A 19,190-nucleotide genomic window follows, 5' to 3' on the forward strand; every position below is an offset into this window, starting at 1 on the left:
GGCTAAGTATGATTTTCCACCGACAGTCGCCTGCAGACTAAGTATGCTAGGCTAAGTATGATTTTCCACCGACAGTCGCCTGCAGACTAAGTATGCTAGGCTAAGTATGATTTTCCACCGACAGTCGCCTGCAGACTAAGTATGCTAGGCTAAGTATGATTTTCCACCGACAGTCGCCTGCAGACTAAGTATGCTAGGCTAAGTATGATTTTCCACCGACAGTCGCCTGCAGACTAAGTATGCTAGGCTAAGTATGATTTTCCACCGACAGTCGCCTGCAGACTAAGTATGCTAGGCTAAGTATGATTTTCCGCCGACAGTCGCCTGCAGACTAAGTATGCTAGGCTAAGTATGATTTTCCACCGACAGTCGCCTGCAGACTAAGTATGCTAGGCTAAGTATGATTTTCCACCGACAGTCGCCTGCAGACTAAGTATGCTAGGCTAAGTATGATTTTCCACCGACAGTCGCCTGCAGACTAAGTATGCTAGGCTAAGTATGATTTTCCACCGACAGTCGCCTGCAGACTAAGTATGCTAGGCTAAGTATGATTTTCCACCGACAGTCGCCTGCAGACTAAGTATGCTAGGCTAAGTATGATTTTCCACCCACAGTCGCCTGCAGACTAAGTATGCTAGGCTAAGTATGATTTTCCACGGACAGTTGCCTGCAGACTAAGTATGCTAGGCTAAGTATGATTTTCCACCGACAGTCGCCTGCAGACTAAGTATGCTAGGCTAATTATGATTTTCCACCGACAGTCGCCTGCAGACTAAGTATGCTAGGCTAAGTATGATTTTCCACCGACAGTCGCCTGCAGACTAAGTATGCTAGGCTAAGTATGATTTTCCACCGACAGTCGCCTGCAGACTAAGTATGCTAGGCTAAGTATGATTTTCCACCGACAGTCGCCTGCAGACTAAGTATGCTAGGCTAAGAATGATTTTCCACCGACAGTCGCCTGCAGACTAAGTATGCTAGGCTAAGTATGATTTTCCACCGACAGTCGCCTGCAGACTAAGTATGCTAGGCTAAGTATGACTTTCCACCCACAGTCGCCTGCAGACTAAGTATGTTAGGCTAAGTATGATTTTCCACGGACAGTCGCCTGCAGACTAAGTATGCTAGGCTAAGTATGATTTTCCGCCCAGAGTCGCCTGCAGACTAAGTATGCTAGGCTAAGTATGATTTTCCACGGACAGTCGCCTGCAGACTAAGTATGCTAGGCTAAGTATGATTTTTCAACCGACAGTCGCCTGCAGACTAAGTATGCTAGGCTAAGTATGATTTTTACACCGACAGTCACCTGCAGACTAAGTATGCTAGGCTAAGTATGATTTTCCACCGACAGTCGCCTGCAGACTAAGTATGCTAGGCTAAGTATGATTTTCCACCGACAGTCGCCTGCAGACTAAGTATGCTAGGCTAAGTATGATTTTCCACCAACAGTCGCCTGCAGACTAAGTATGCTAGGCTAAGTATGATTTTCCACCGACAGTCGCCTCAGACCAAGTATGCTAGGCTAAGTATGATTTTCCACCTACAGTCGCCTGCAGACTAAGTGTGCTAGGCTAAGTATGATTGTCCACCCACAGTCATGTGCAGACTAAGTATGCTAGGCTAAGTATGAGTTTCCACTGACAGTCGCCTGCAGACTAAGTATGCCAGGCTAAATATGATTTTCCACCGACAGTCGCCTGCAGACTAAGTATGCCAGGCTAAGTATGATTTTCCACCGACAGTCGCCTGCAGACTAAGTATGCTAGGCTAAGTATGATTTTACACTGACAGTCGCCTGCAGACTAAGTATGCTAGGCTAAGTATGATTTTCCACCGACAGTTGCCTGCAGACTAAGTATGCTAGGCTAAGTATGATTTTCCACCGACAGTCGCCTGCAGACTAAGTATGCTAGGCTAAGTATGATTTTCCACCGACAGTCGCCTGCAGACTAAGTATGCTAGGCTAAGTGTGATTTTCCACCGACAGTCGCCTGCAGACTAAGTATGCTAGGCTAAGTATGATTTTCCACCGACAGTTGCCTGCAGACTAAGTATGCTAGGCTAAGTATGATTTTCCACCCACAGTCGCCTGCAGACTAAGTATGCTAGGCTAAGTATGATTTTCCACAGACAGTCGCCTGCAGACTAAGTATGCTAGGCTAAATATGATTTTCCACCCACAGTCGCCTGCAGACTAAGTATGCTAGGCTAAGTATGATTTTCCGACAGTCGCCTGCAGACTAAGTATGCTAGGCTAAGTATGATTTTCCACCCACAGTTGCCTGCAGACTAAGTATGCTAGGCTAAGTATGATTTTCCACCGACAGTCGCCTGCAGACTAAGTATGCTAGGCTAAGTATGATTTTCCACCGACAGTCGCCTGCAGACTAAGTATGCTAGGCTAAGTATGATTTTCCACCTACAGTCGCCTGCAGACTAAGTGTGCTAGGCTAAGTATGATTGTCCACCCACAGTCGCCTGCAGACTAAGTATGCTAGGCTAAGTATGATTTTCCACTGACAGTCGCCTGCAGACTAAGTATGCCAGGCTAAGTATGATTTTCCACCGACAGTCGCCTGCAGACTAAGTATGCCAGGCTAAGTATGATTTTCCACCGACAGTCGCCTGCAGACTAAGTATGCTAGGCTAAGTATGATTTTACACTGACAGTCGCCTGCAGACTAAGTATGCTAGGCTAAGTATGATTTTCCACCGACAGTCGCCTGCAGACTAAGTATGCTAGGCTAAGTATGATTTTCCACCGACAGTCGCCTGCAGACTAAATATGCTAGGCTAAGTATGATTTTCCACCGACAGTCGCCTGCAGACTAAGTATGCTAGGCTAAGTATGATTTTCCACCCATAGTCGCCTGCAGACTAAGTATGCTAGGCTAAGTATGATTTTCCACAGACAGTCGCCTGCAGACTAAGTATGCTAGGCTAAGTATGATTTTCCACCCACAGTCGCCTACAGACTAAGTATGCTAGGCTAAGTATGATTTTCCGACAGTTGCCTGCAGACTAAGTATGCTAGGCTAAGTATGCTAGGCTAAGTATGATTTTCCACCCACAGTTGCCGGCAGACTAAGTATGCTAGGCTAAGTATGATTTTCCACCGACAGTCGCCTGCAGACTAAGTATGCTAGGCTAAGTATGATTTTCCACCGACAGTCGCCTGCAGACTAAGTATGCTAGGCTAAGTATGATTTTCCACCCACAGTCGCCTGCAGACTAAGTATGCTAGGCTAAGTATGATTTTCCACGGACAGTCGCCTGCAGACTAAGTATGCTAGGCTAAGTATGATTTTCCACCGACAGTCGCCTGCAGACTAAGTATGCTAGGCTAAGTATGATTTTCCACCGACAGTCGCCTGCAGACTAAGTATGCTAGGCTAAGTATGATTTTCCACCCACAGTCGCCTGCAGACTAAGTATGCTAGGCTAAGTATGATTTTCCACGGACAGTCGCCTGCAGACTAAGTATGATTTTCCACCGACAGTCGCCTGCAGACTAAGTACGCTGGACTAAGTAAGACTTGCCACCAACAGTCGCCTGCAGACTAAGTATGCTGGTATGTAAGTATCACTCACCGCAGAAAGTCGCGTGATACCACAGGCAGCCATCAGAGTGGCAAGTCCTACTTAGTCTACCTGCTTGCTCTCTCGTTCACTTCCTTCTCGTGACGCCGGGCAAAGACGTCAGACTGTGGATTGCACAGTTCGGGGTTCGATTCCCACTGAGCCCCTCAGTGAATCTCGCTGGTTGCAATTTATTGTGTCTAGTTATGTTTATGTACAAATCTTATGACTCTGCGTGCCCTCTATATTCTTCGGATGCCTACGTATTGCCTGCTGTGAGCGATGCATGCTTTATGTTGACTTGGTCCGCATGTGACGCTTTTTTGCCACTCAAGCCTTATACTTTTTGGATAAAATTGTTTGTTTCTTTTTGACACAGAATCTGTTTGTGGGATAAAACCCACAAATAGATTTTGTATAAAAAAAATTACACAGAGTCAACCCCCAAGACTGCAGTCCCCCTATTTATAGGTCAAGCATTCAAAGATAACCTGAACAAAAGATATTGCTACTTTCTTGATTTTTATGAAAACAAAAAACTCTTGTGAATAGCGGAGGCAGATGAGTAAAAAGGGCAGCACCCCATCCGATGCTTTACACTCAAGTGGAAGCTTCTGCCACCGAGCACTGGCTACTTTAATACAGCACTGGCAGCACTTTCAGTTGCTTGGAATCAGGAGGCAGTTTCCCAGCACTTTCAGTTGCTTGGAATCAGGAGGAGTTCACCAGATTTTGTTTGGTGTAGCGCTTTACAAACCAGAAAACCAAAGGCTCAAAAATGACACCAAATCTGGCAACGAAGTTCACCATCCGGCAACACTGCCTCGGCGGCCAGAGGTTCGATGCCCAAGACGAGTCTTGAGCCGGCGGGTTTAGCCTCTCGCCCATTCGCCCAAAGAGGTCTCCAAGTGGCAACGAACGACGTCGCACGAGCCTCGTGTCGTCGGACGTCGCCATCTTGGCTGTCGACCGTAAATGCCGGGAAAACAACAAGGGTTGCCGTCGTTCTCAGTACCCGCCTCGCGTCCGCTTCTGTCCGGCTGCAGAGCAACCTGCGGCGGAACGGGCGTCTGCCTCCACCGCGACGCCTTTACCTGGGTCGCAGCAGTCTAGAGCACGGCGCTTCAACACCGTCGCCGGACGGAAATGGAGGGACCGGTTGGAAGGACGGTGTACTCACCGGTACATCTTGAGATACATCTCGCTGTGCCACTGCTCCTGCTTCTCGATCTCAGCACGAGCCTCGGACAGCTCCCTCTCCAGGTGGCGCAGGCGCTCCTGGGTGGTCTCGTATGCCGGCCGCAGCTCCAGGTACCTGGCACACACCGAGGCGCCCGATTGGCCCTCCGCACTGGGGGCCCCAGACCGCCCAGGCACCCGTCTCAGAGCACTTCACGGGCACACGGCCCTCCGACCCCGGGCAGCCCCGGGGCCAAGATTTGGGGTGGAGGGGAGCATCGCGCCACACCCACAAACGGTCGCAGCGAGTGTGGGGTTCTATCCATATTTATTCGTTCGTTTATTCTATTCGGAATATTCCTAAAGGAGGCCATTTCATGGGGAAGGGTAGGCAGGAGCGCGTAGAAATACAAAAAAATGTCAGAATAATAAAGTGTGAGCATTATGAGCAAAAACAAGAATATGCAAAAATATTAAAAAATATGAATGTGATATGCTAGATATTATTATCGGATATCCCAGGTTATTCCAATCAATTACTGTTCGCATAGGAATGATTCTGCAATAAAGAAATGAGTTTTACTTTACATCAGTAATCTCCATCTGAAAAAAATAATGCAAAAGAATATACCCGTGTGCCAGCTAAAAGAGTAATCTTGCCTAGCACTATTTGATAAGTTTTGTGTCTTTCTGTCAAATGGAATACAGAAAGCCAAACAGACAGTATGCCACATAGAGTATTGCTTCCGACTCCAAGTCGGATATCTCGAAATATTAGTTACGCCTAAAGAGTTTCTGAATACATGAAAGGATAAAACATCGAGGACAAGGACGGAAACAGGACTTCTTTCATTGAGCAACAACGTAAAATGACACAAAATATAAAAAAATTTACTGCGAAGACTTATAAAGATGGAGTTCCCCTCAGGAGCACAATTTCAGAAATCGGGTCTTGGTAAAAGCCTCTGCGTCGTTGCCTACGGAAACATTTGTCTAATATCATCCTCCCTGAGTCTTTCAGAGTCCAAAACTCCTTTGAATTAGTCTACCGCTTCAATTCGCTTCATTTTATTTTCATTCCACATTCAACCATATGCTTTTCAATATTAAAGATATGTATTACAACCTAGAACCAAAACTCATCTTAGACTCTGTGACTAATATGATTCATGAACTTGAAATTTGCAACTGAAACCCCAAATTTCTTGGGGGTTTCAGTTGAGGGCTTCATCAACCTAAGAAACATTTATTTGCAATCCACTTTAGTAGAATATGAAGAAAAATTTACAGACAAAAGAAGGGAGTGTGTATAGGCTCTTGCTCGCACCTGTCCTTAGTAAAATATTTCCTTCTTTTTGTTGCCAGGGCTATCAACAATCGGTTGGACACGTCTTTTCAAGGCTGCCTAGTGTTTAGGTATGCCAATGATTACTTCATTTATCCAGACGTTGTGTCCACTGACAACATCTTTGAAGTTTTCAAAGACTGTGCACTAACTTTCATGTGGGACAATTCTTCAAAGGAAGGATTACAATTCCTGGATTTACGGTTACATTCTCATTCCTCAGGTCTTTGTTGGGCCTTCAAGCAGAGATCAGAGAAGCCAGTCCTCCCTTTCAACAGAGCTCATTCCAAGTCAGTTAAGTATGGCATAGTAAGGTCACTTTTCAAGTCCTCATTCTCCAAGTCACATACGCATTTCTCCGAAAGTAGCCTCAAGTTGCAATATGGGGTTGAAAAAAGCAGGCTTTCCTGGGGACCTACTTCACTCCTCCCTTCAGAGATTCATTCTCAGGCCACAACTTCTGCAAGCTGTTGCCAAAAAGAAAGGGTGTTTTGCTGCGATTCCCTACATGCACAATTCCGCACACCGTTTAAGATGTGTCGTATCCAAGTTCGACACCTATGAGATTTTTTCCTGTAATATGCGCCTAAAGCAGATGAGCAAAACGGTAAATGAGAGCGACAGTTCAAGAGGGTGCAATGTTAAACATACCAAAAAGTTTTTAGAGTGCGAAGAAGGAAGGTTTATGCAATTTCACTAAGCTGCAGCAGTCAGCACATTGGACAAACTGGGAGATGCCTTAACCATCGACTCAGAGCACACATCTTGGAAGTGTCAAAGGCTTCAAATGAGTCATTTCACCCAATCGTTGTTCACAGCTGCACATGCAATGACTGTACTCCTCATTTCTCTGATACCAGAATACTGGGTGGGCACAAAAACAAATTTGGGAAAGAAATCATTGAATCATTTGCCATGGGGATTGTCAACAACATTTCTGCACCTTCATTATCACTGACAAAGACAGAGGTTGAATTCCTAATACCAGAGATGACTAGATTGCGGATACTTGGTTGTGACGCTAGTGTAGGGGAGACCAAGAGATGGCGCCAGGAGCGCATCGTGATCTAGATAAGCGCGTGCGCCGCGAGCCGCGGGGTACTTTTCGCCACTTGATGCTAGGGTAATAAACGTTGTGGGTCTGCTTCGTCTACCCTCGCCTGCTTCGTCTGCCCGGCTGGCGCGTCGCGCCCAGAGCACACAAGCTCTGAACATGGTGTCAGGAGTGGGGTACAACTGCTCGTAGTCAGCGCTACCGCCTTGCCGGACGAAGAAAAGAGCATCCACCTCGGGGCCACGGGGCTTCAACCGCCGTCGCCGTTCGTCTTCACGAGCCCAGGCGAATGGACAACGTGGATTCAAACCTACGAGGACTACGCCTTCGCCACCGGTCTACGTTCTGCAAGCGACGAAACGCAAGTAAGAACGTTGCTTTATTGCATGGGTCCGCAAGCTCGTACCGTACTAGCTTCGCTTGGCGTGCCAACCCCGGAGACGCAACCGTTTGCCGCCGTCAAGGAGAGGCTGACTCAACACTTCGTTCATCCAGCGAACGAAATTTACGAAAGCCGAAGATTTCACCGCAGGACTCAGCAGCCTGGGGAAACAGTCGACGCGTTTTTCACAGAGCTTCGAACCCTAATCAGACGCTGCAACTATAACAGCCCCGAGATAGAAGACCGCCTAGTGCGTGACAAGTTCGTAGTCGGCTTATTGGACGAGAAGCTATCGGACCAGCTGTGCCGTTCCACACGACTCACCGCTGACGAAGCACTTTTACAAGCACGCCAGCACGATGATGCTGAGAGGGAGCACGCTTCTCGTTCGGCGCAAGCTGCAGCGGCCTTGAACGTCGACGCAACGAAGAAAAAGACTGTGTCATCCGCTCCGTCGTCGCGCGCACGTAACCGGCAGCAGCGTTTGGACAACGCAGTTTGTGGCAATTGTGGGCATTCTGCGCATGACCGCAAGGATTGTCCAGCACGAAAGGCAACTTGCAATTTCTGTAAAAAGCAAGGTCATTTTGCAGAAGTTTGTCGCGCGAAGAAGCGCAAGGAGAAGTTGGGCTCCGTCGAACTCTGCTCTGTTCATACGCAACGGGCAAGATAAGTCGAAGTAAGCGTCAACGGCCACGTGACAAGGTTCAAGGTGGACTCGGGAGCAGACGTCACCGTCGTTCCGCCGTCGCTTCCAGGCGTTCCTCGCAAGCTCGACGCAGTGGAAGGAGAGCTTATCGGCCCGGGGAACCAGCCACTGCCTGTTTTGGGCACTTTCCAAGCTACTCTGGCGTGGAAGGACAAGCGCACCGTCCAACAGCTTTACGTCATGCGGGCTCAAAATACACCGCTTCTAGGGTTACCTGCGATAGAAGCTCTCGGCGTGGTCAAGTTTGTGAACACCACCTCCGCCGAGTCCGGAAAAACGGATGGACGTGTCCCGTCTTTCGACGCTCGTGTCAGCTGTGTTCCATATTCTGACGCCCATATCTTTAAAGGACTGGGCGAACTCCAAGAAAAGTACACCATTCGTCTGAAGTCAGGGGCTCAGCCGTACTCGTTGAGCGTTCCAAGACGAATACCGCTGCTGCTCTTCGACGTCGTCAGGAGAGAACTTGATGCCATGGAAGCTCAAGGTGTCATCAGAAGGGTTGACAAGCAGACAGCATGGTGCTCCGGACTTGTCGTCGTCCCCAAGTCGTCGGGTGGGTACAGGCTGTGCGTCGACCTGACCAAGTTAAACCAAGTCATCGAGCGGGAGCGATACGTCCTGCCGACGGTTGACCAGATCCTGGGGCAGCTAGGCGAGGCCAGTGTTTTCAAAACTCGACGCGACCTCCAGTTTCCACCAAATCAAGCTCAGCGACGCAAGCGAAGAATTAACGACGTTCATCACTCCGTTTGGTCGCTACTGCTACCGTCGTCTGCCATTTGGTCTGGCGTCTGCACCTGAATATTTTCAACATCAAATGTCACGGGTCCTGGAGGGGTTGCCTGGCGTCGTGAATATGATCGACGATGTCCTTGTTTACGGTAGAGACCTTGAACAGCACGATCAACGCCTTGCTGAGGTACTCCGACGACTTGAGCAAGCCGGGGTAAAGCTCAATGACCAGAAGTGTGAATTCCGGGTTCCCTCGGTCAAGTTCCTCGGAGTCGTCGTCGATGGAGATGGTATCTCGCCGGATCCCGACAAACTTCGAGCCATTCGGGAGCTACCTCCGCCAACGGGCGTTGCAGGCGTTCGCCGACTACTGGGGATGGTGAACCACATTGGACGCTTCCTGCCGCACCTTTCGGACGTAACTGCCCCCATCCGTTCACTTCTCAACAAGTCAAGCGCATGGTCCTGGTGAGCAAGCCAAGATGACGCGTTCAAGCGGTTGAAGGCTATGCTGAGCTCGGAAACCTGCATGGCAAAGTACCATCCACGCTATCCTACGATACTGTCCGCAGATGCAAGCTCATTTGGCCTGGGAGCGGTACTGCTGCAAGATCAGCCGTCCGGAGCTCGTCGTGCTGTGGCCTTCGCTTCAAGGTCCTTGACTCCGACTGAAGCACGCTACAGTCAGACAGAAAAGGAAGCTCTCGCCGTGACCTGGGCTGTTCTTCGGTTCGACCAGTATCTGCGTGGGCTTAGTTTTACCGTGGAATCAGATCACCTGCCTCTCGTCGCCCTGCTGGGAAAAAAGGAGCTGGAGTTGCTGCCACCGCGAATTCAGCGAATGCGCATAAAGCTGATGCGCTACCAATTCGACGTTCGGCACGTACCAGGTAGACTTCTTGCCACGGCGGACACGCTGTCGCATGCCCCTTGCGATGTCCGGTCTTCTTCTACAGTATTCTCCGTCAAAATTTTCGCTAGCGAGATATTTAAAGGTCTTCCACCTCCCCTCGCTAACAGGCTGGAAGAGGTTCGTCGTCGACAAGCTGAAGATGGAGAATGTTCTCTCGTCGTCCGCTACTGCCAAGAGGGATGGCCAGACAAGAGGAAGCTGCCTCCCAACTTGGTGCCGTATTGGAAAGAGAGAGGAAGGTTGACAGTCTCGGAGGACCTTCTTCTGCTGGACTGCCGCCTCGTTATTCCTGCTGCTCTGCGTAGCAACGTCCTGGCCCTTCTGCACGACGGCCATCAAGGGCTTCGCCGCTGTAAGGAGAGAGCCAGAGAAAGCGTCTGGTGGCCTAACTGCAACAGCCACATCGAACATTTGGTCACCAGCTGTGACAAGTGTGCGGAAACAAGGGTTGTACACTCGGAGCCCTTGATGTCAACGCCTACACCAGATCGGCCATGGCAACGCCTAGCCATTGACTTGTTTCAGCTGAAAGGCCGTGATTATGTTCTCATGGTGGACTATTACTCTCGGTTTGTGGAAGTCGTCTCCTTGAGCTCTACGTCAGCCTCAGCGGTTATCGCGGCTATCAAGAGGTGCTTTTCCTGACATGGGATACCGGACGTTGTACGGACAGACAATGGTCCGCCGTTTGCTTCACAGGAATTCGCAAACTTTGCTCTGTCATACGGTTTCGAGCATGAGACCAGTAGCCCTCGGTACCCGCAGAGTAATGGCGCAGTAGAGCGCATGGTGCGCACGGTGAAGGATCTTTTGTACAAGTCCGAAGACCCACACCTAGCGCTTCTCACCTACCGGGACACTCCGGGCGTCGCGGGAGTCTCTCCTGCCATGTTGCTGATGGGTCGGCGGTTACAGACGCGTCTTCCTGCTCTGCCGCAGCGACTCGCACCAGTTCAGCCAAGCCACGAGAGGTTCCGGGCTCAAGACTCCAGGAATAAGGTCCGGCAGGCGAGAGACTTCAATCGCCGGCACAACGCTCGCTCTCTTAATCCTCTCAAGCCAGGTGACAGCGTCTGGGTCACGGATGCCAGCTGTCAAGCACGCGTCCTGAGCCCTGCCCAACGACCACGGTCGTATGTCGTAGAGACTCCCAAGGGAATTCTACAGCGAAACCGCCGGCACCTGGTGCCCTTCTCGCCGACCGTTACTGCGAGGGAGTCTGTCGAGCTTCCTGCTGCCGAAGAGCCTCCAGGACAACCACCCAAAGAAGGTCAGCCTGGGGAGTTGCCCACTGCGGGCTGCTCTTCACCCTCTCTGGATCGTGCATCTTCCCCGCAAGGTGTTACAAGATCACGCTATGGACGTGCCATCAAGCCACCAAGACGGTTGGACTTGTAAACATCGCTTTCTTTCGAACTGTGTAACTAGAGTGCAGTAACGAGCTCCTGGGGGAGATGTAGGGGAGACCAAGAGATGGCGCCAGGAGCGCATCGTGATCTAGATAAGCGCGTGCGCCGCGAGACGCGGGGTACTTTTCGCCACTTGATGCTAGGGTAATAAACGTTGTGGGTCTGCTTCGTCTAACCCTCGTCTGCTTCGTCTGCCCGGCTGGCGCGTCGCGCCCAGAGCACACAAGCTCTGAACAGGTAGTGCTCTTAAAACTTTTAATTGTATCGTACATTTCCGTTTGGGACCATCAACAACAATATTCCTGCACCTTCATTATCACTGAAAAAGACAGAGGCCAAATTCCTAACACCAGAGATGATTAGATTAATGATATCTAGTCGTGATGTTAGTGCTTTTTAGACTTTTTAATTTACAGTAATTTCTCTTTCCTTCACCAAATTTCTTTTCTCTTTCTTCGAGAACATTAAAACCTTTGAGGGGCGGTTTATATATTTAGTGTCATTCTATGCTGTTACTCAAAGAAAGAAGTCCTTGTCCGTCCCTGTCCTCAATGTTTGATCCTTTCATGTATTCGTATCTATCCACCAACACACCCGTTTTCAATTGTTACCAAAGAGTTTGTCATCGTAAGATCAACTGCTAGGTGCAGTGGTGTAGCCGAAGGGGGGAAGGGGAAGGGGGGGGGGGGGGGCTTTTGGGGTTTCAGTTTCCCAGAATTTAGCCGACCCTATAATATAAACTTGCATTTGATCCCCCCCCCCCCTCAAGTCATGGGCATCCCAACGCCTCAGCCCCACTCTAAAAAAATCCCCTACTCTGCCAATGCCTACAAGACACATGTTTTGTCGTTGCTTACTTGGAAAGGCTTTGGAGAACAACAGAGAGCTCGAAATTTTGTCTACAAAATTTTAGGAAAGAGGACACTGGCTAAAGTTTACTCAAATAGGTTAAACTGGAGTGGCAAGCCTGCCTTTGTTAGCTTTATAAAAAGGATGCCAAAGAAGGAATCTTGGTCACAAGATATACACGTACAAAAAAGTAATGCAAGTTGTCTCACTTTCCCTTCTCCTCCTACGTTTGGCGTGACCTGTCTGGTCGTACCGTCTGGTATGACCTGTTTGTCTTTTGTCCATTTCTGCAAAGCGGTGAACCTCGACCCATGTAAGAGGCAACAAAGGCTGACATGAGCGGCGTAGGGTGCCACGGTACACTGCAATCATGGCGTGGAGGCACGTGGCAGATAAGATAATTGTGCGATCTCATCAGGAGCACAGAAACCTGGTTCTGTCTTATTGCGGTAGCCGCCATCCTTTTAATCTTCAAATTTTTATTGCAACTTTTAGCTTGCAACAGTGCCGACATTGTGCGGAAATTTAGACAATGTTGGTAGGCGATCGACCGTCCAGCACATCAACTGGCCATCAGGATGATCAATTTCTATACTTCACTTCAGCTCAAGTTTAGGTGCAGCCGACGCTACGAGCCAATAGGACCAATTAAATGGCGTCAAAATGCGACATCGTGGCATTCGTCACCTTCCTGTACATGTTCACCAATCAAGTGCATTGAATGTCCGGTGACTTGCGCTTTTATATGTGTATTCATGGTTGTGTGTGCCTGAGCCTTCGACTGTGCTTTGATGTAAGACGAAACAAAATATATGATCAGTAGAGATGCTGGAAAATACATATATTGCCATGTGCATAATTGAGAAGGAACGCTTCATACATCTAGAAGATTCATGTTTATTCTTACCCTAAGTGTAAAAGATAAGAAGGCCAGAATGACCTTGACCAGAAATGTTACAAATGTAAAAGGGTCGACGAGCGTGAACGGAAAATAACGGTTTAATCAGCAAACTTGTTCCAGAAATAAAAGGAAGAACAAACATCAAGAAAGCAGCAGTGAACGTCAACGAACGCAGATGGCCGCCGCCAGCAGCAAGCGACCGCGAGTCCAGTCCGTGTAACAGCTGGCTAGTGCGAGACATAAAGTGCCTCATCATTGGGAGAATCTGAGTGAGTCGGCGAAACTGCGGCTAGAATGCTGGGGAGTGAAGGAGTGAACGAGGGCGAGGCTTACTGACAAAGTCATTCTGGCCTCCTTATCTTTGACACTTGGTGGAAAGAATAAACTGGAATCTCCTAGATGTACCGAAAAAGGTTCTTTCTCAGTCATGCACATGGCAATGTAACATCTTAAACACCCTAGACTAGGAACAAAAAGTATGTGTTTGTGTGCTGTCCACTTCTTGTTTCACGTTTGAGGTGTTCAAGATGTTGAAAGTTCAAGTTTGCCTGTACCTTCTCTGTTAGTTGTATATATATATTTATATTTGTACCATTTCCCTTTCCTTCTACTTCTCTAAATATCAAGGCCGAGAAAAAAAAATATTTGTATTTTATGCTTCGCCCACGTTTGCACAGGTGTGGTGCAATTGGTGCAAGATGTAGCACACTTTCCTTCATGGCACAGTTTGGCTTAAAGGGATACTACAACGAAATTTCAGCGCTCATTTTTTGGTCTATATGTGTTCAAAAGAGCAGTATCGCATGGAACATACCAATATCTTGTTAAAAAAGTATTGAAAAGGAATTTTAAAACGAATTAAACGATTAGCAAAGAGCACCTGGTGGATGTCGCTAACGCCTCGTTTGTAATGCTCGTCTAGGAACCTTGACAGCTAGTGACGGAGGTTGTCTCGTCTCCGGCCACGACGAGAGAAGGGGGGAAGGAGGAACTCCCCTCTTCCTGAGAATCCCTTTTGTGTGTCGCAGAAGTCGCTATTGTCCCCCTAGAAGATTATAGAAGATTAACTCGTCACTCAATATTCGTACAAAAGCAGCCGCTTCGGTAGCTGGAGCGACTAGGCAATCCTCTCGACGTCAGCCTCGCCGTAGCTTTGCTCGTCTTGAGACGACCTACGTCACGATTGCGTTGGATGTCACGTGCTCTAAGCTGGGCCTTCTCTGAGCGCTTGCCAGAGTGGGCCGTTTATAACGAAAAATACAGCCACCAGGATCAAAATAGAAACGTGCGATTGTCATTTACGGATATTGTGGATCATATTCAACCTATTTTTGAACACGACGGGAATATTTCAAATTTCGTTGAAGTATCCCTTTAAATGGTGCAGCACTTTTATCACTGCATACACTTAAATGTACTAGCTAAAAAGTTAATTACTCAAAATTAATAAATAAGCTATTCATAACAAACAATATAAATTGCCCCATATTAACCCTTTGGCATAAACCAATATGATAATAACCTTTTTTCTGTGCAATGCATACTTTTCACAAGAACGATTTGGCATACGTTCCGAGAAATACCCCGTATATTTTCCATACAGAGTGCCATGCTCCATACGGGACAACTCGTGTAAGGAGCCTTGTCCGACATGGGGCTAAGCCAAGCATGTTAGGCTGGCCAATGAAATGCTAAAGTTAGTTGACCTATAAAGTTAGTTGAGACAGAATTGAAACCTCCGCACCTGGTCACACAAGTGGACTGACATGTGGAGATGTGCTGCCAAAAGGCATCCGTGGAAGCATCAGTCTCTTTTCGGCTACAACGTTCTGCCTTCCTGTCCGTGCTACATGCATGCAAAGAACACACCACACATTCACACACAGTTCACACACACGCGTATCCAACAAGCATATGGAACACTATACACTCATGGGCAGAGACCAACAGGGAGAAAGGCAGGCAAAGCAACATGACACTCAGCATAACTTTGTTCATGCAAACTCTCAAACTAAAACCAATTGAAAGCAACTTGTATGTCTGCTAGTTGCTGACTTGAACATTCTGGTTAATAATACAGTAATCCCTCGTTATAACGAAGTCAACGGGACGGCAAAAAAGTTTGATATAAGCAGTCATTCAATAAAAGTGATAGAGCCAAAAAAACAGTACCAGCAGCCTTGAAGGTACACGGGAACAGTACGGTGCACTCTGACCGCAAATTTAATCAAACAAACCTTGGTTATGATCATCTTGCCACAGTTTTATGGAGTAAAAAAAATGATTAAGTGAAGTTTGTTGATCATTTCATCCGGGCATCAGTTCTCCTTGAACTGCTCTAGGCATTGCAAGAGCACAGTCACCACCACTCCACTCCACTTTGTTTCGAAGCAGCCATACAATGTTTCGCATTTCTGCAGTAGTCGGCGTTTCCCAAGGTGTTTCTCCCACGTCCCTTCGTGTTCACTCTGGCCGCACTCAAGGTCTACGATCGCAGCGTCCGTGGCAGGAGCAATAACAGGAAGGTCCACATTGACAAGCCTGAACGAATCAAAGTTATCCTCGGCGGCTTTGCCAACATGTTTTCACACACTCCAGGGGCCCTAAACTCATCAAACACTAAGGTGGAGTCGAAAGTTTGTGAAGCACATAAATTAGATGTCGGCGAAAAAAGAGCAAAGTCATCGTCGTGACAGGCCAATGAATGCACTCCGTCAACTTTGACCCCAATTTTGTGTTTGACGAGTCTAGAGGCCCTGTAGAGATTGCTGCAGCTCTGGGAAGAGTGTGCCAACTCTGCAAGCATGCTCGCGAGAGAAAAGCCGACGGCTGCAAACCTTGCTTGTTCTGTAAAATGTTGGACAGTGTCAAACAGCCAATGTTGAATTCATTGACGCTTTCGAACCTGGGCCAGCCACTTTTCTCAACCTCGCAAATCCAAGCGACTTTCGGTACACACTCCCAATTTCTTATACGGCGCACATGTTCAAACGCCGCAGGCGCATGCGTCGGGGGCTCCTGAAGGGATGATCTTCTCCGGACTCCATCCCTCCCTTCACCTGATTCCGACAGGAGATGGGCAGCATCGACCGCAGGTACCGTGAGTAGCGTCAGAACATGGACGCTGCTCCCGCTGCGCCGCTGCTCTCTGCTCGCGTGCAAACAACTTTGTTTGCACAAAAACTTGCGCAAACAAAATTGCACAAGTATTTTTTTTTTTTTTTTTTTTGTGATTGACAAGGCATTTAACTTTGACCAACGGCAAAGTACTTGCCAACACTATCGCCGGCTTATCCACTTCCCCAGCATCACTCTTTGTCACTTCTTTCGCCCGCTCGGTCACTCGTTGTGCCTGGTTGGTTTTTCTAATTTCCTGATAACTGTATTTTTTGCTATTGAACATAGCGGTGCTAGAAATGCGGATTTACAGAACAAGCGTTTGAGCCGTATGCCTATCGGCAGTTTTCATCGCGCGTATGCAACCGATGGACTTCGCGATAGTAAAACATTCTTCCATGAGCATTTGTAGTATAAAACAATGAAACTAATTTGAGTTTCGAGTTTATTGTATCTCGTGTGCAGCCACGCTAGGTAAGTGCAGAAAAAGGGGCATTTTTATAGCTTTTTTTTTAAACTTTTTTTGTGCTTCCCCTTGAGACATGGCCCACCCCACTTTGAATTTCAGGCGGCAGGGGGGTGGGCAGTGACTCGGTATATTACGGTACAGACCCCTCCCTCGGTTAACAGCAACCGACTTTCCACAAACTTTGCAGGCGATTGGGCAAAGAAAATCGTGAACACTCTCTCACGATTTGAGTACAATCGCCGACCGTTTTTTTGGACTCTGATAATTCGGACTTGTTCGATATTTCGGACCTAAAGGCGGAACCGTGATTTACCCCATAGAAATAGTGCATATTCACAACCAATGTTTCAGACAGCCTGAAGTCTAAAAGTTTGATTATTCAGACAAAATCGTCCCGAGCGATCAGCAGAAAACACCATCGAGAAGCGGCCATTTTGAATTCTATGTTGGCTGCCAGTGGATTGGCTTGGTTTGGCAGCGCTACTTGAGCACTCCCGAGTCCTACCGCTAGGTGACGCTATGCTAGCCCTTTTTTCCCCATTTAGCTGCACGTCATCATCATCATTATTATAATTTTTTATTTGTTTTTCATTCTTTCGCGTCACCAGTCACCATTTTGTGCTCGTGGATTTGCACCTCTGATCTCGTTTGGACAACACTGGCTTGGATGTCATGGCCCCATCTGTTGTTCTGCTACTCGACCATAACGCTAGAAAAGAAGGCAGCAATTCTCAAGCTAACAGAAAGTTGCCAAACGGAAACGCAGGCGTAACCTGAAACAAGGCACTATTTACGGCTTTTTTAAGCACTCTTGGAAGTAATAAAGGCAAGTTTTTGAATTTGCTGATTTTTCGGACTGCTCTACTATTCGGACGTTTTTTCGGTCCCAGCGACGTCCGAATAATCGGTCGGCGGCTGTAACTCGTGAGAGAATTTCGGGGTACGCCCAACAAGGAACAACAAGGGTTAATCAGGGATATTCAGCTAGTTCCCCACTTTTATCGAAGGTCTGGCAACAGGGGAATCTGGTTCAAAGAGGTCAACGGGGAACCGGCCATGCCCGGTCACGTTCGAAGGGGTATCATCAGAAAACCGAAAGTGCAAATTGAACGGCACAATGCAGTGCAAGGAACGCCGCCCAGAAACCTCGCAATTCCGCGTTGGACGACTCACTTGGCATTCAGGTCCCCCAGCATCTGCAGCAGGCTCTCGGTGCGATCGACGTAGCGGTGCTTCAGGTCCCGGTACTTCTTGCGGAGGCTGGCGGCTCCCACCCCTCGCGCGTCCGCTTCGCGGCTGCCCTTCCGGTCCGGTCCGGAGTCCAGGGAGTCCGTCGAGTCGGACCAGTTCTCCCGGACCGTGCTGCCCTCCTCCGCCCTCTCCTCTCTGCTGTCTGCGGGTGTCAACAGAAAGAAGGAAAGCCACGTTTTAAGTAAATATTTCCGGAAAAAGACGGTCCTTATATCTCTGAAAGCTCTGGAAGTTTGAAAAGGGTTCTTTGAAGTGTTGCAATAACCAAGCGTCCAAATCTTCACTTTGTGTGCTACGTGACTACAAGATAAAAATCCTATATTCATTTTGTGCTACAACTGGATCAACGCATCAAGCAGTGTCGTAGTGGTGTCATCGTGGATGGCACAACGATGACACACAGCTCGAAATGGAATGCTTCGCAAGCATTTGTGCGCAGCATTTGAGCGGGTCTGTATTTGTCCCACCTTCTAACTTACAAACCGTGGTTGCAAGATTTTAGGAGTGACCGGGTGTTCGGCGACCTCATGGGTCTGGACATTTACCGACCTTTGGGTCGGAGAAATCAGGAAGGATGTGTGCATAAAACAAAGTTCCATTCCCTCCTTTGCCTTTTTTTTTTTTTTTTTTTTTCTTTTTTTTGTCACAGATGCCCTACAGCCATATGGTCCACGGCGAGGTCTACGGTGGGATAAAATTGTTTTTACAGCGGAGCTGTTAAGGGCTAGGTTCTCCAGGATTGTGTCCGTGTGTGCGACACAAACCTACCTGGACATCTACCGCCATCTATAAGCGACAGTGGCAAGCACACAACCAGTATGGTTTCCGCTGTCGCTCGTAGATGGCGGCAACCTTTCCAGCTGTAATAGAAGAATGGATAGTTGGGCGCGTTGGTGGGAATTCATCGTAGAAAACAGCGCGAAAAACAGACGACGACGAAGAAGAAGCACACAATGTACAGTATAGAACACTTACAACGTAACCGCTTATAGTGCAGGACTGGGTATAACGCGGTTTTTTTAAACCACCGGTTCGCCTCTTATAGAACTCCATGTAATTACATACCGATTAAAATGCAGGCATGCGAAGGGAAATACCGGTTATAGTGCGGTTTCTGGAACGACCGGTGCAGCGAGCACGCTTCCCTGTGCGACACTAGATAACGGCGCTGACGGTGCGAGCCGCAAGCGGCACTCGCGGGCCAAGGAGGTTGCTCGAAGAAGCGGGGAGAAGCGAAGAGAGAGGCTTCAGTTGCCATAGCGATGGAGGGACGCACGCACGTGTCGTTCACGTGCGTG

General features: G+C 48.2%; 1 protein-coding gene across 2 annotated transcripts in view; it reads right to left on the bottom strand.

The window, feature by feature from the left end:
* Positions 1-19,190, bottom strand: part of LOC8028938 — a 79,108-nt gene that overhangs the window by 13,233 nt on the left and 46,685 nt on the right. The window contains exons 5-7 of one of the 2 annotated variants that reach the window (XM_029983533.4): positions 17,815-18,034; positions 14,800-14,901; positions 4,760-4,894 (exon numbers count right to left, since the gene is read on the bottom strand). In XM_029983533.4, coding sequence (XP_029839393.2) covers positions 4,760-4,894; positions 14,800-14,901; positions 17,815-18,034 — 457 coding nt within the window. The remainder of the gene's footprint in view (positions 1-4,759; positions 4,895-14,799; positions 14,902-17,814; positions 18,035-19,190) is intronic. The other variant, XM_029983534.4, reaches the window with a different exon arrangement.

This window comes from Ixodes scapularis, unplaced genomic scaffold (genome assembly GCF_016920785.2).
Source record: "Ixodes scapularis isolate PalLabHiFi unplaced genomic scaffold, ASM1692078v2 PGA_scaffold2__306_contigs__length_199485367, whole genome shotgun sequence".
NCBI lineage: Eukaryota > Metazoa > Arthropoda > Arachnida > Ixodida > Ixodidae > Ixodes > Ixodes scapularis.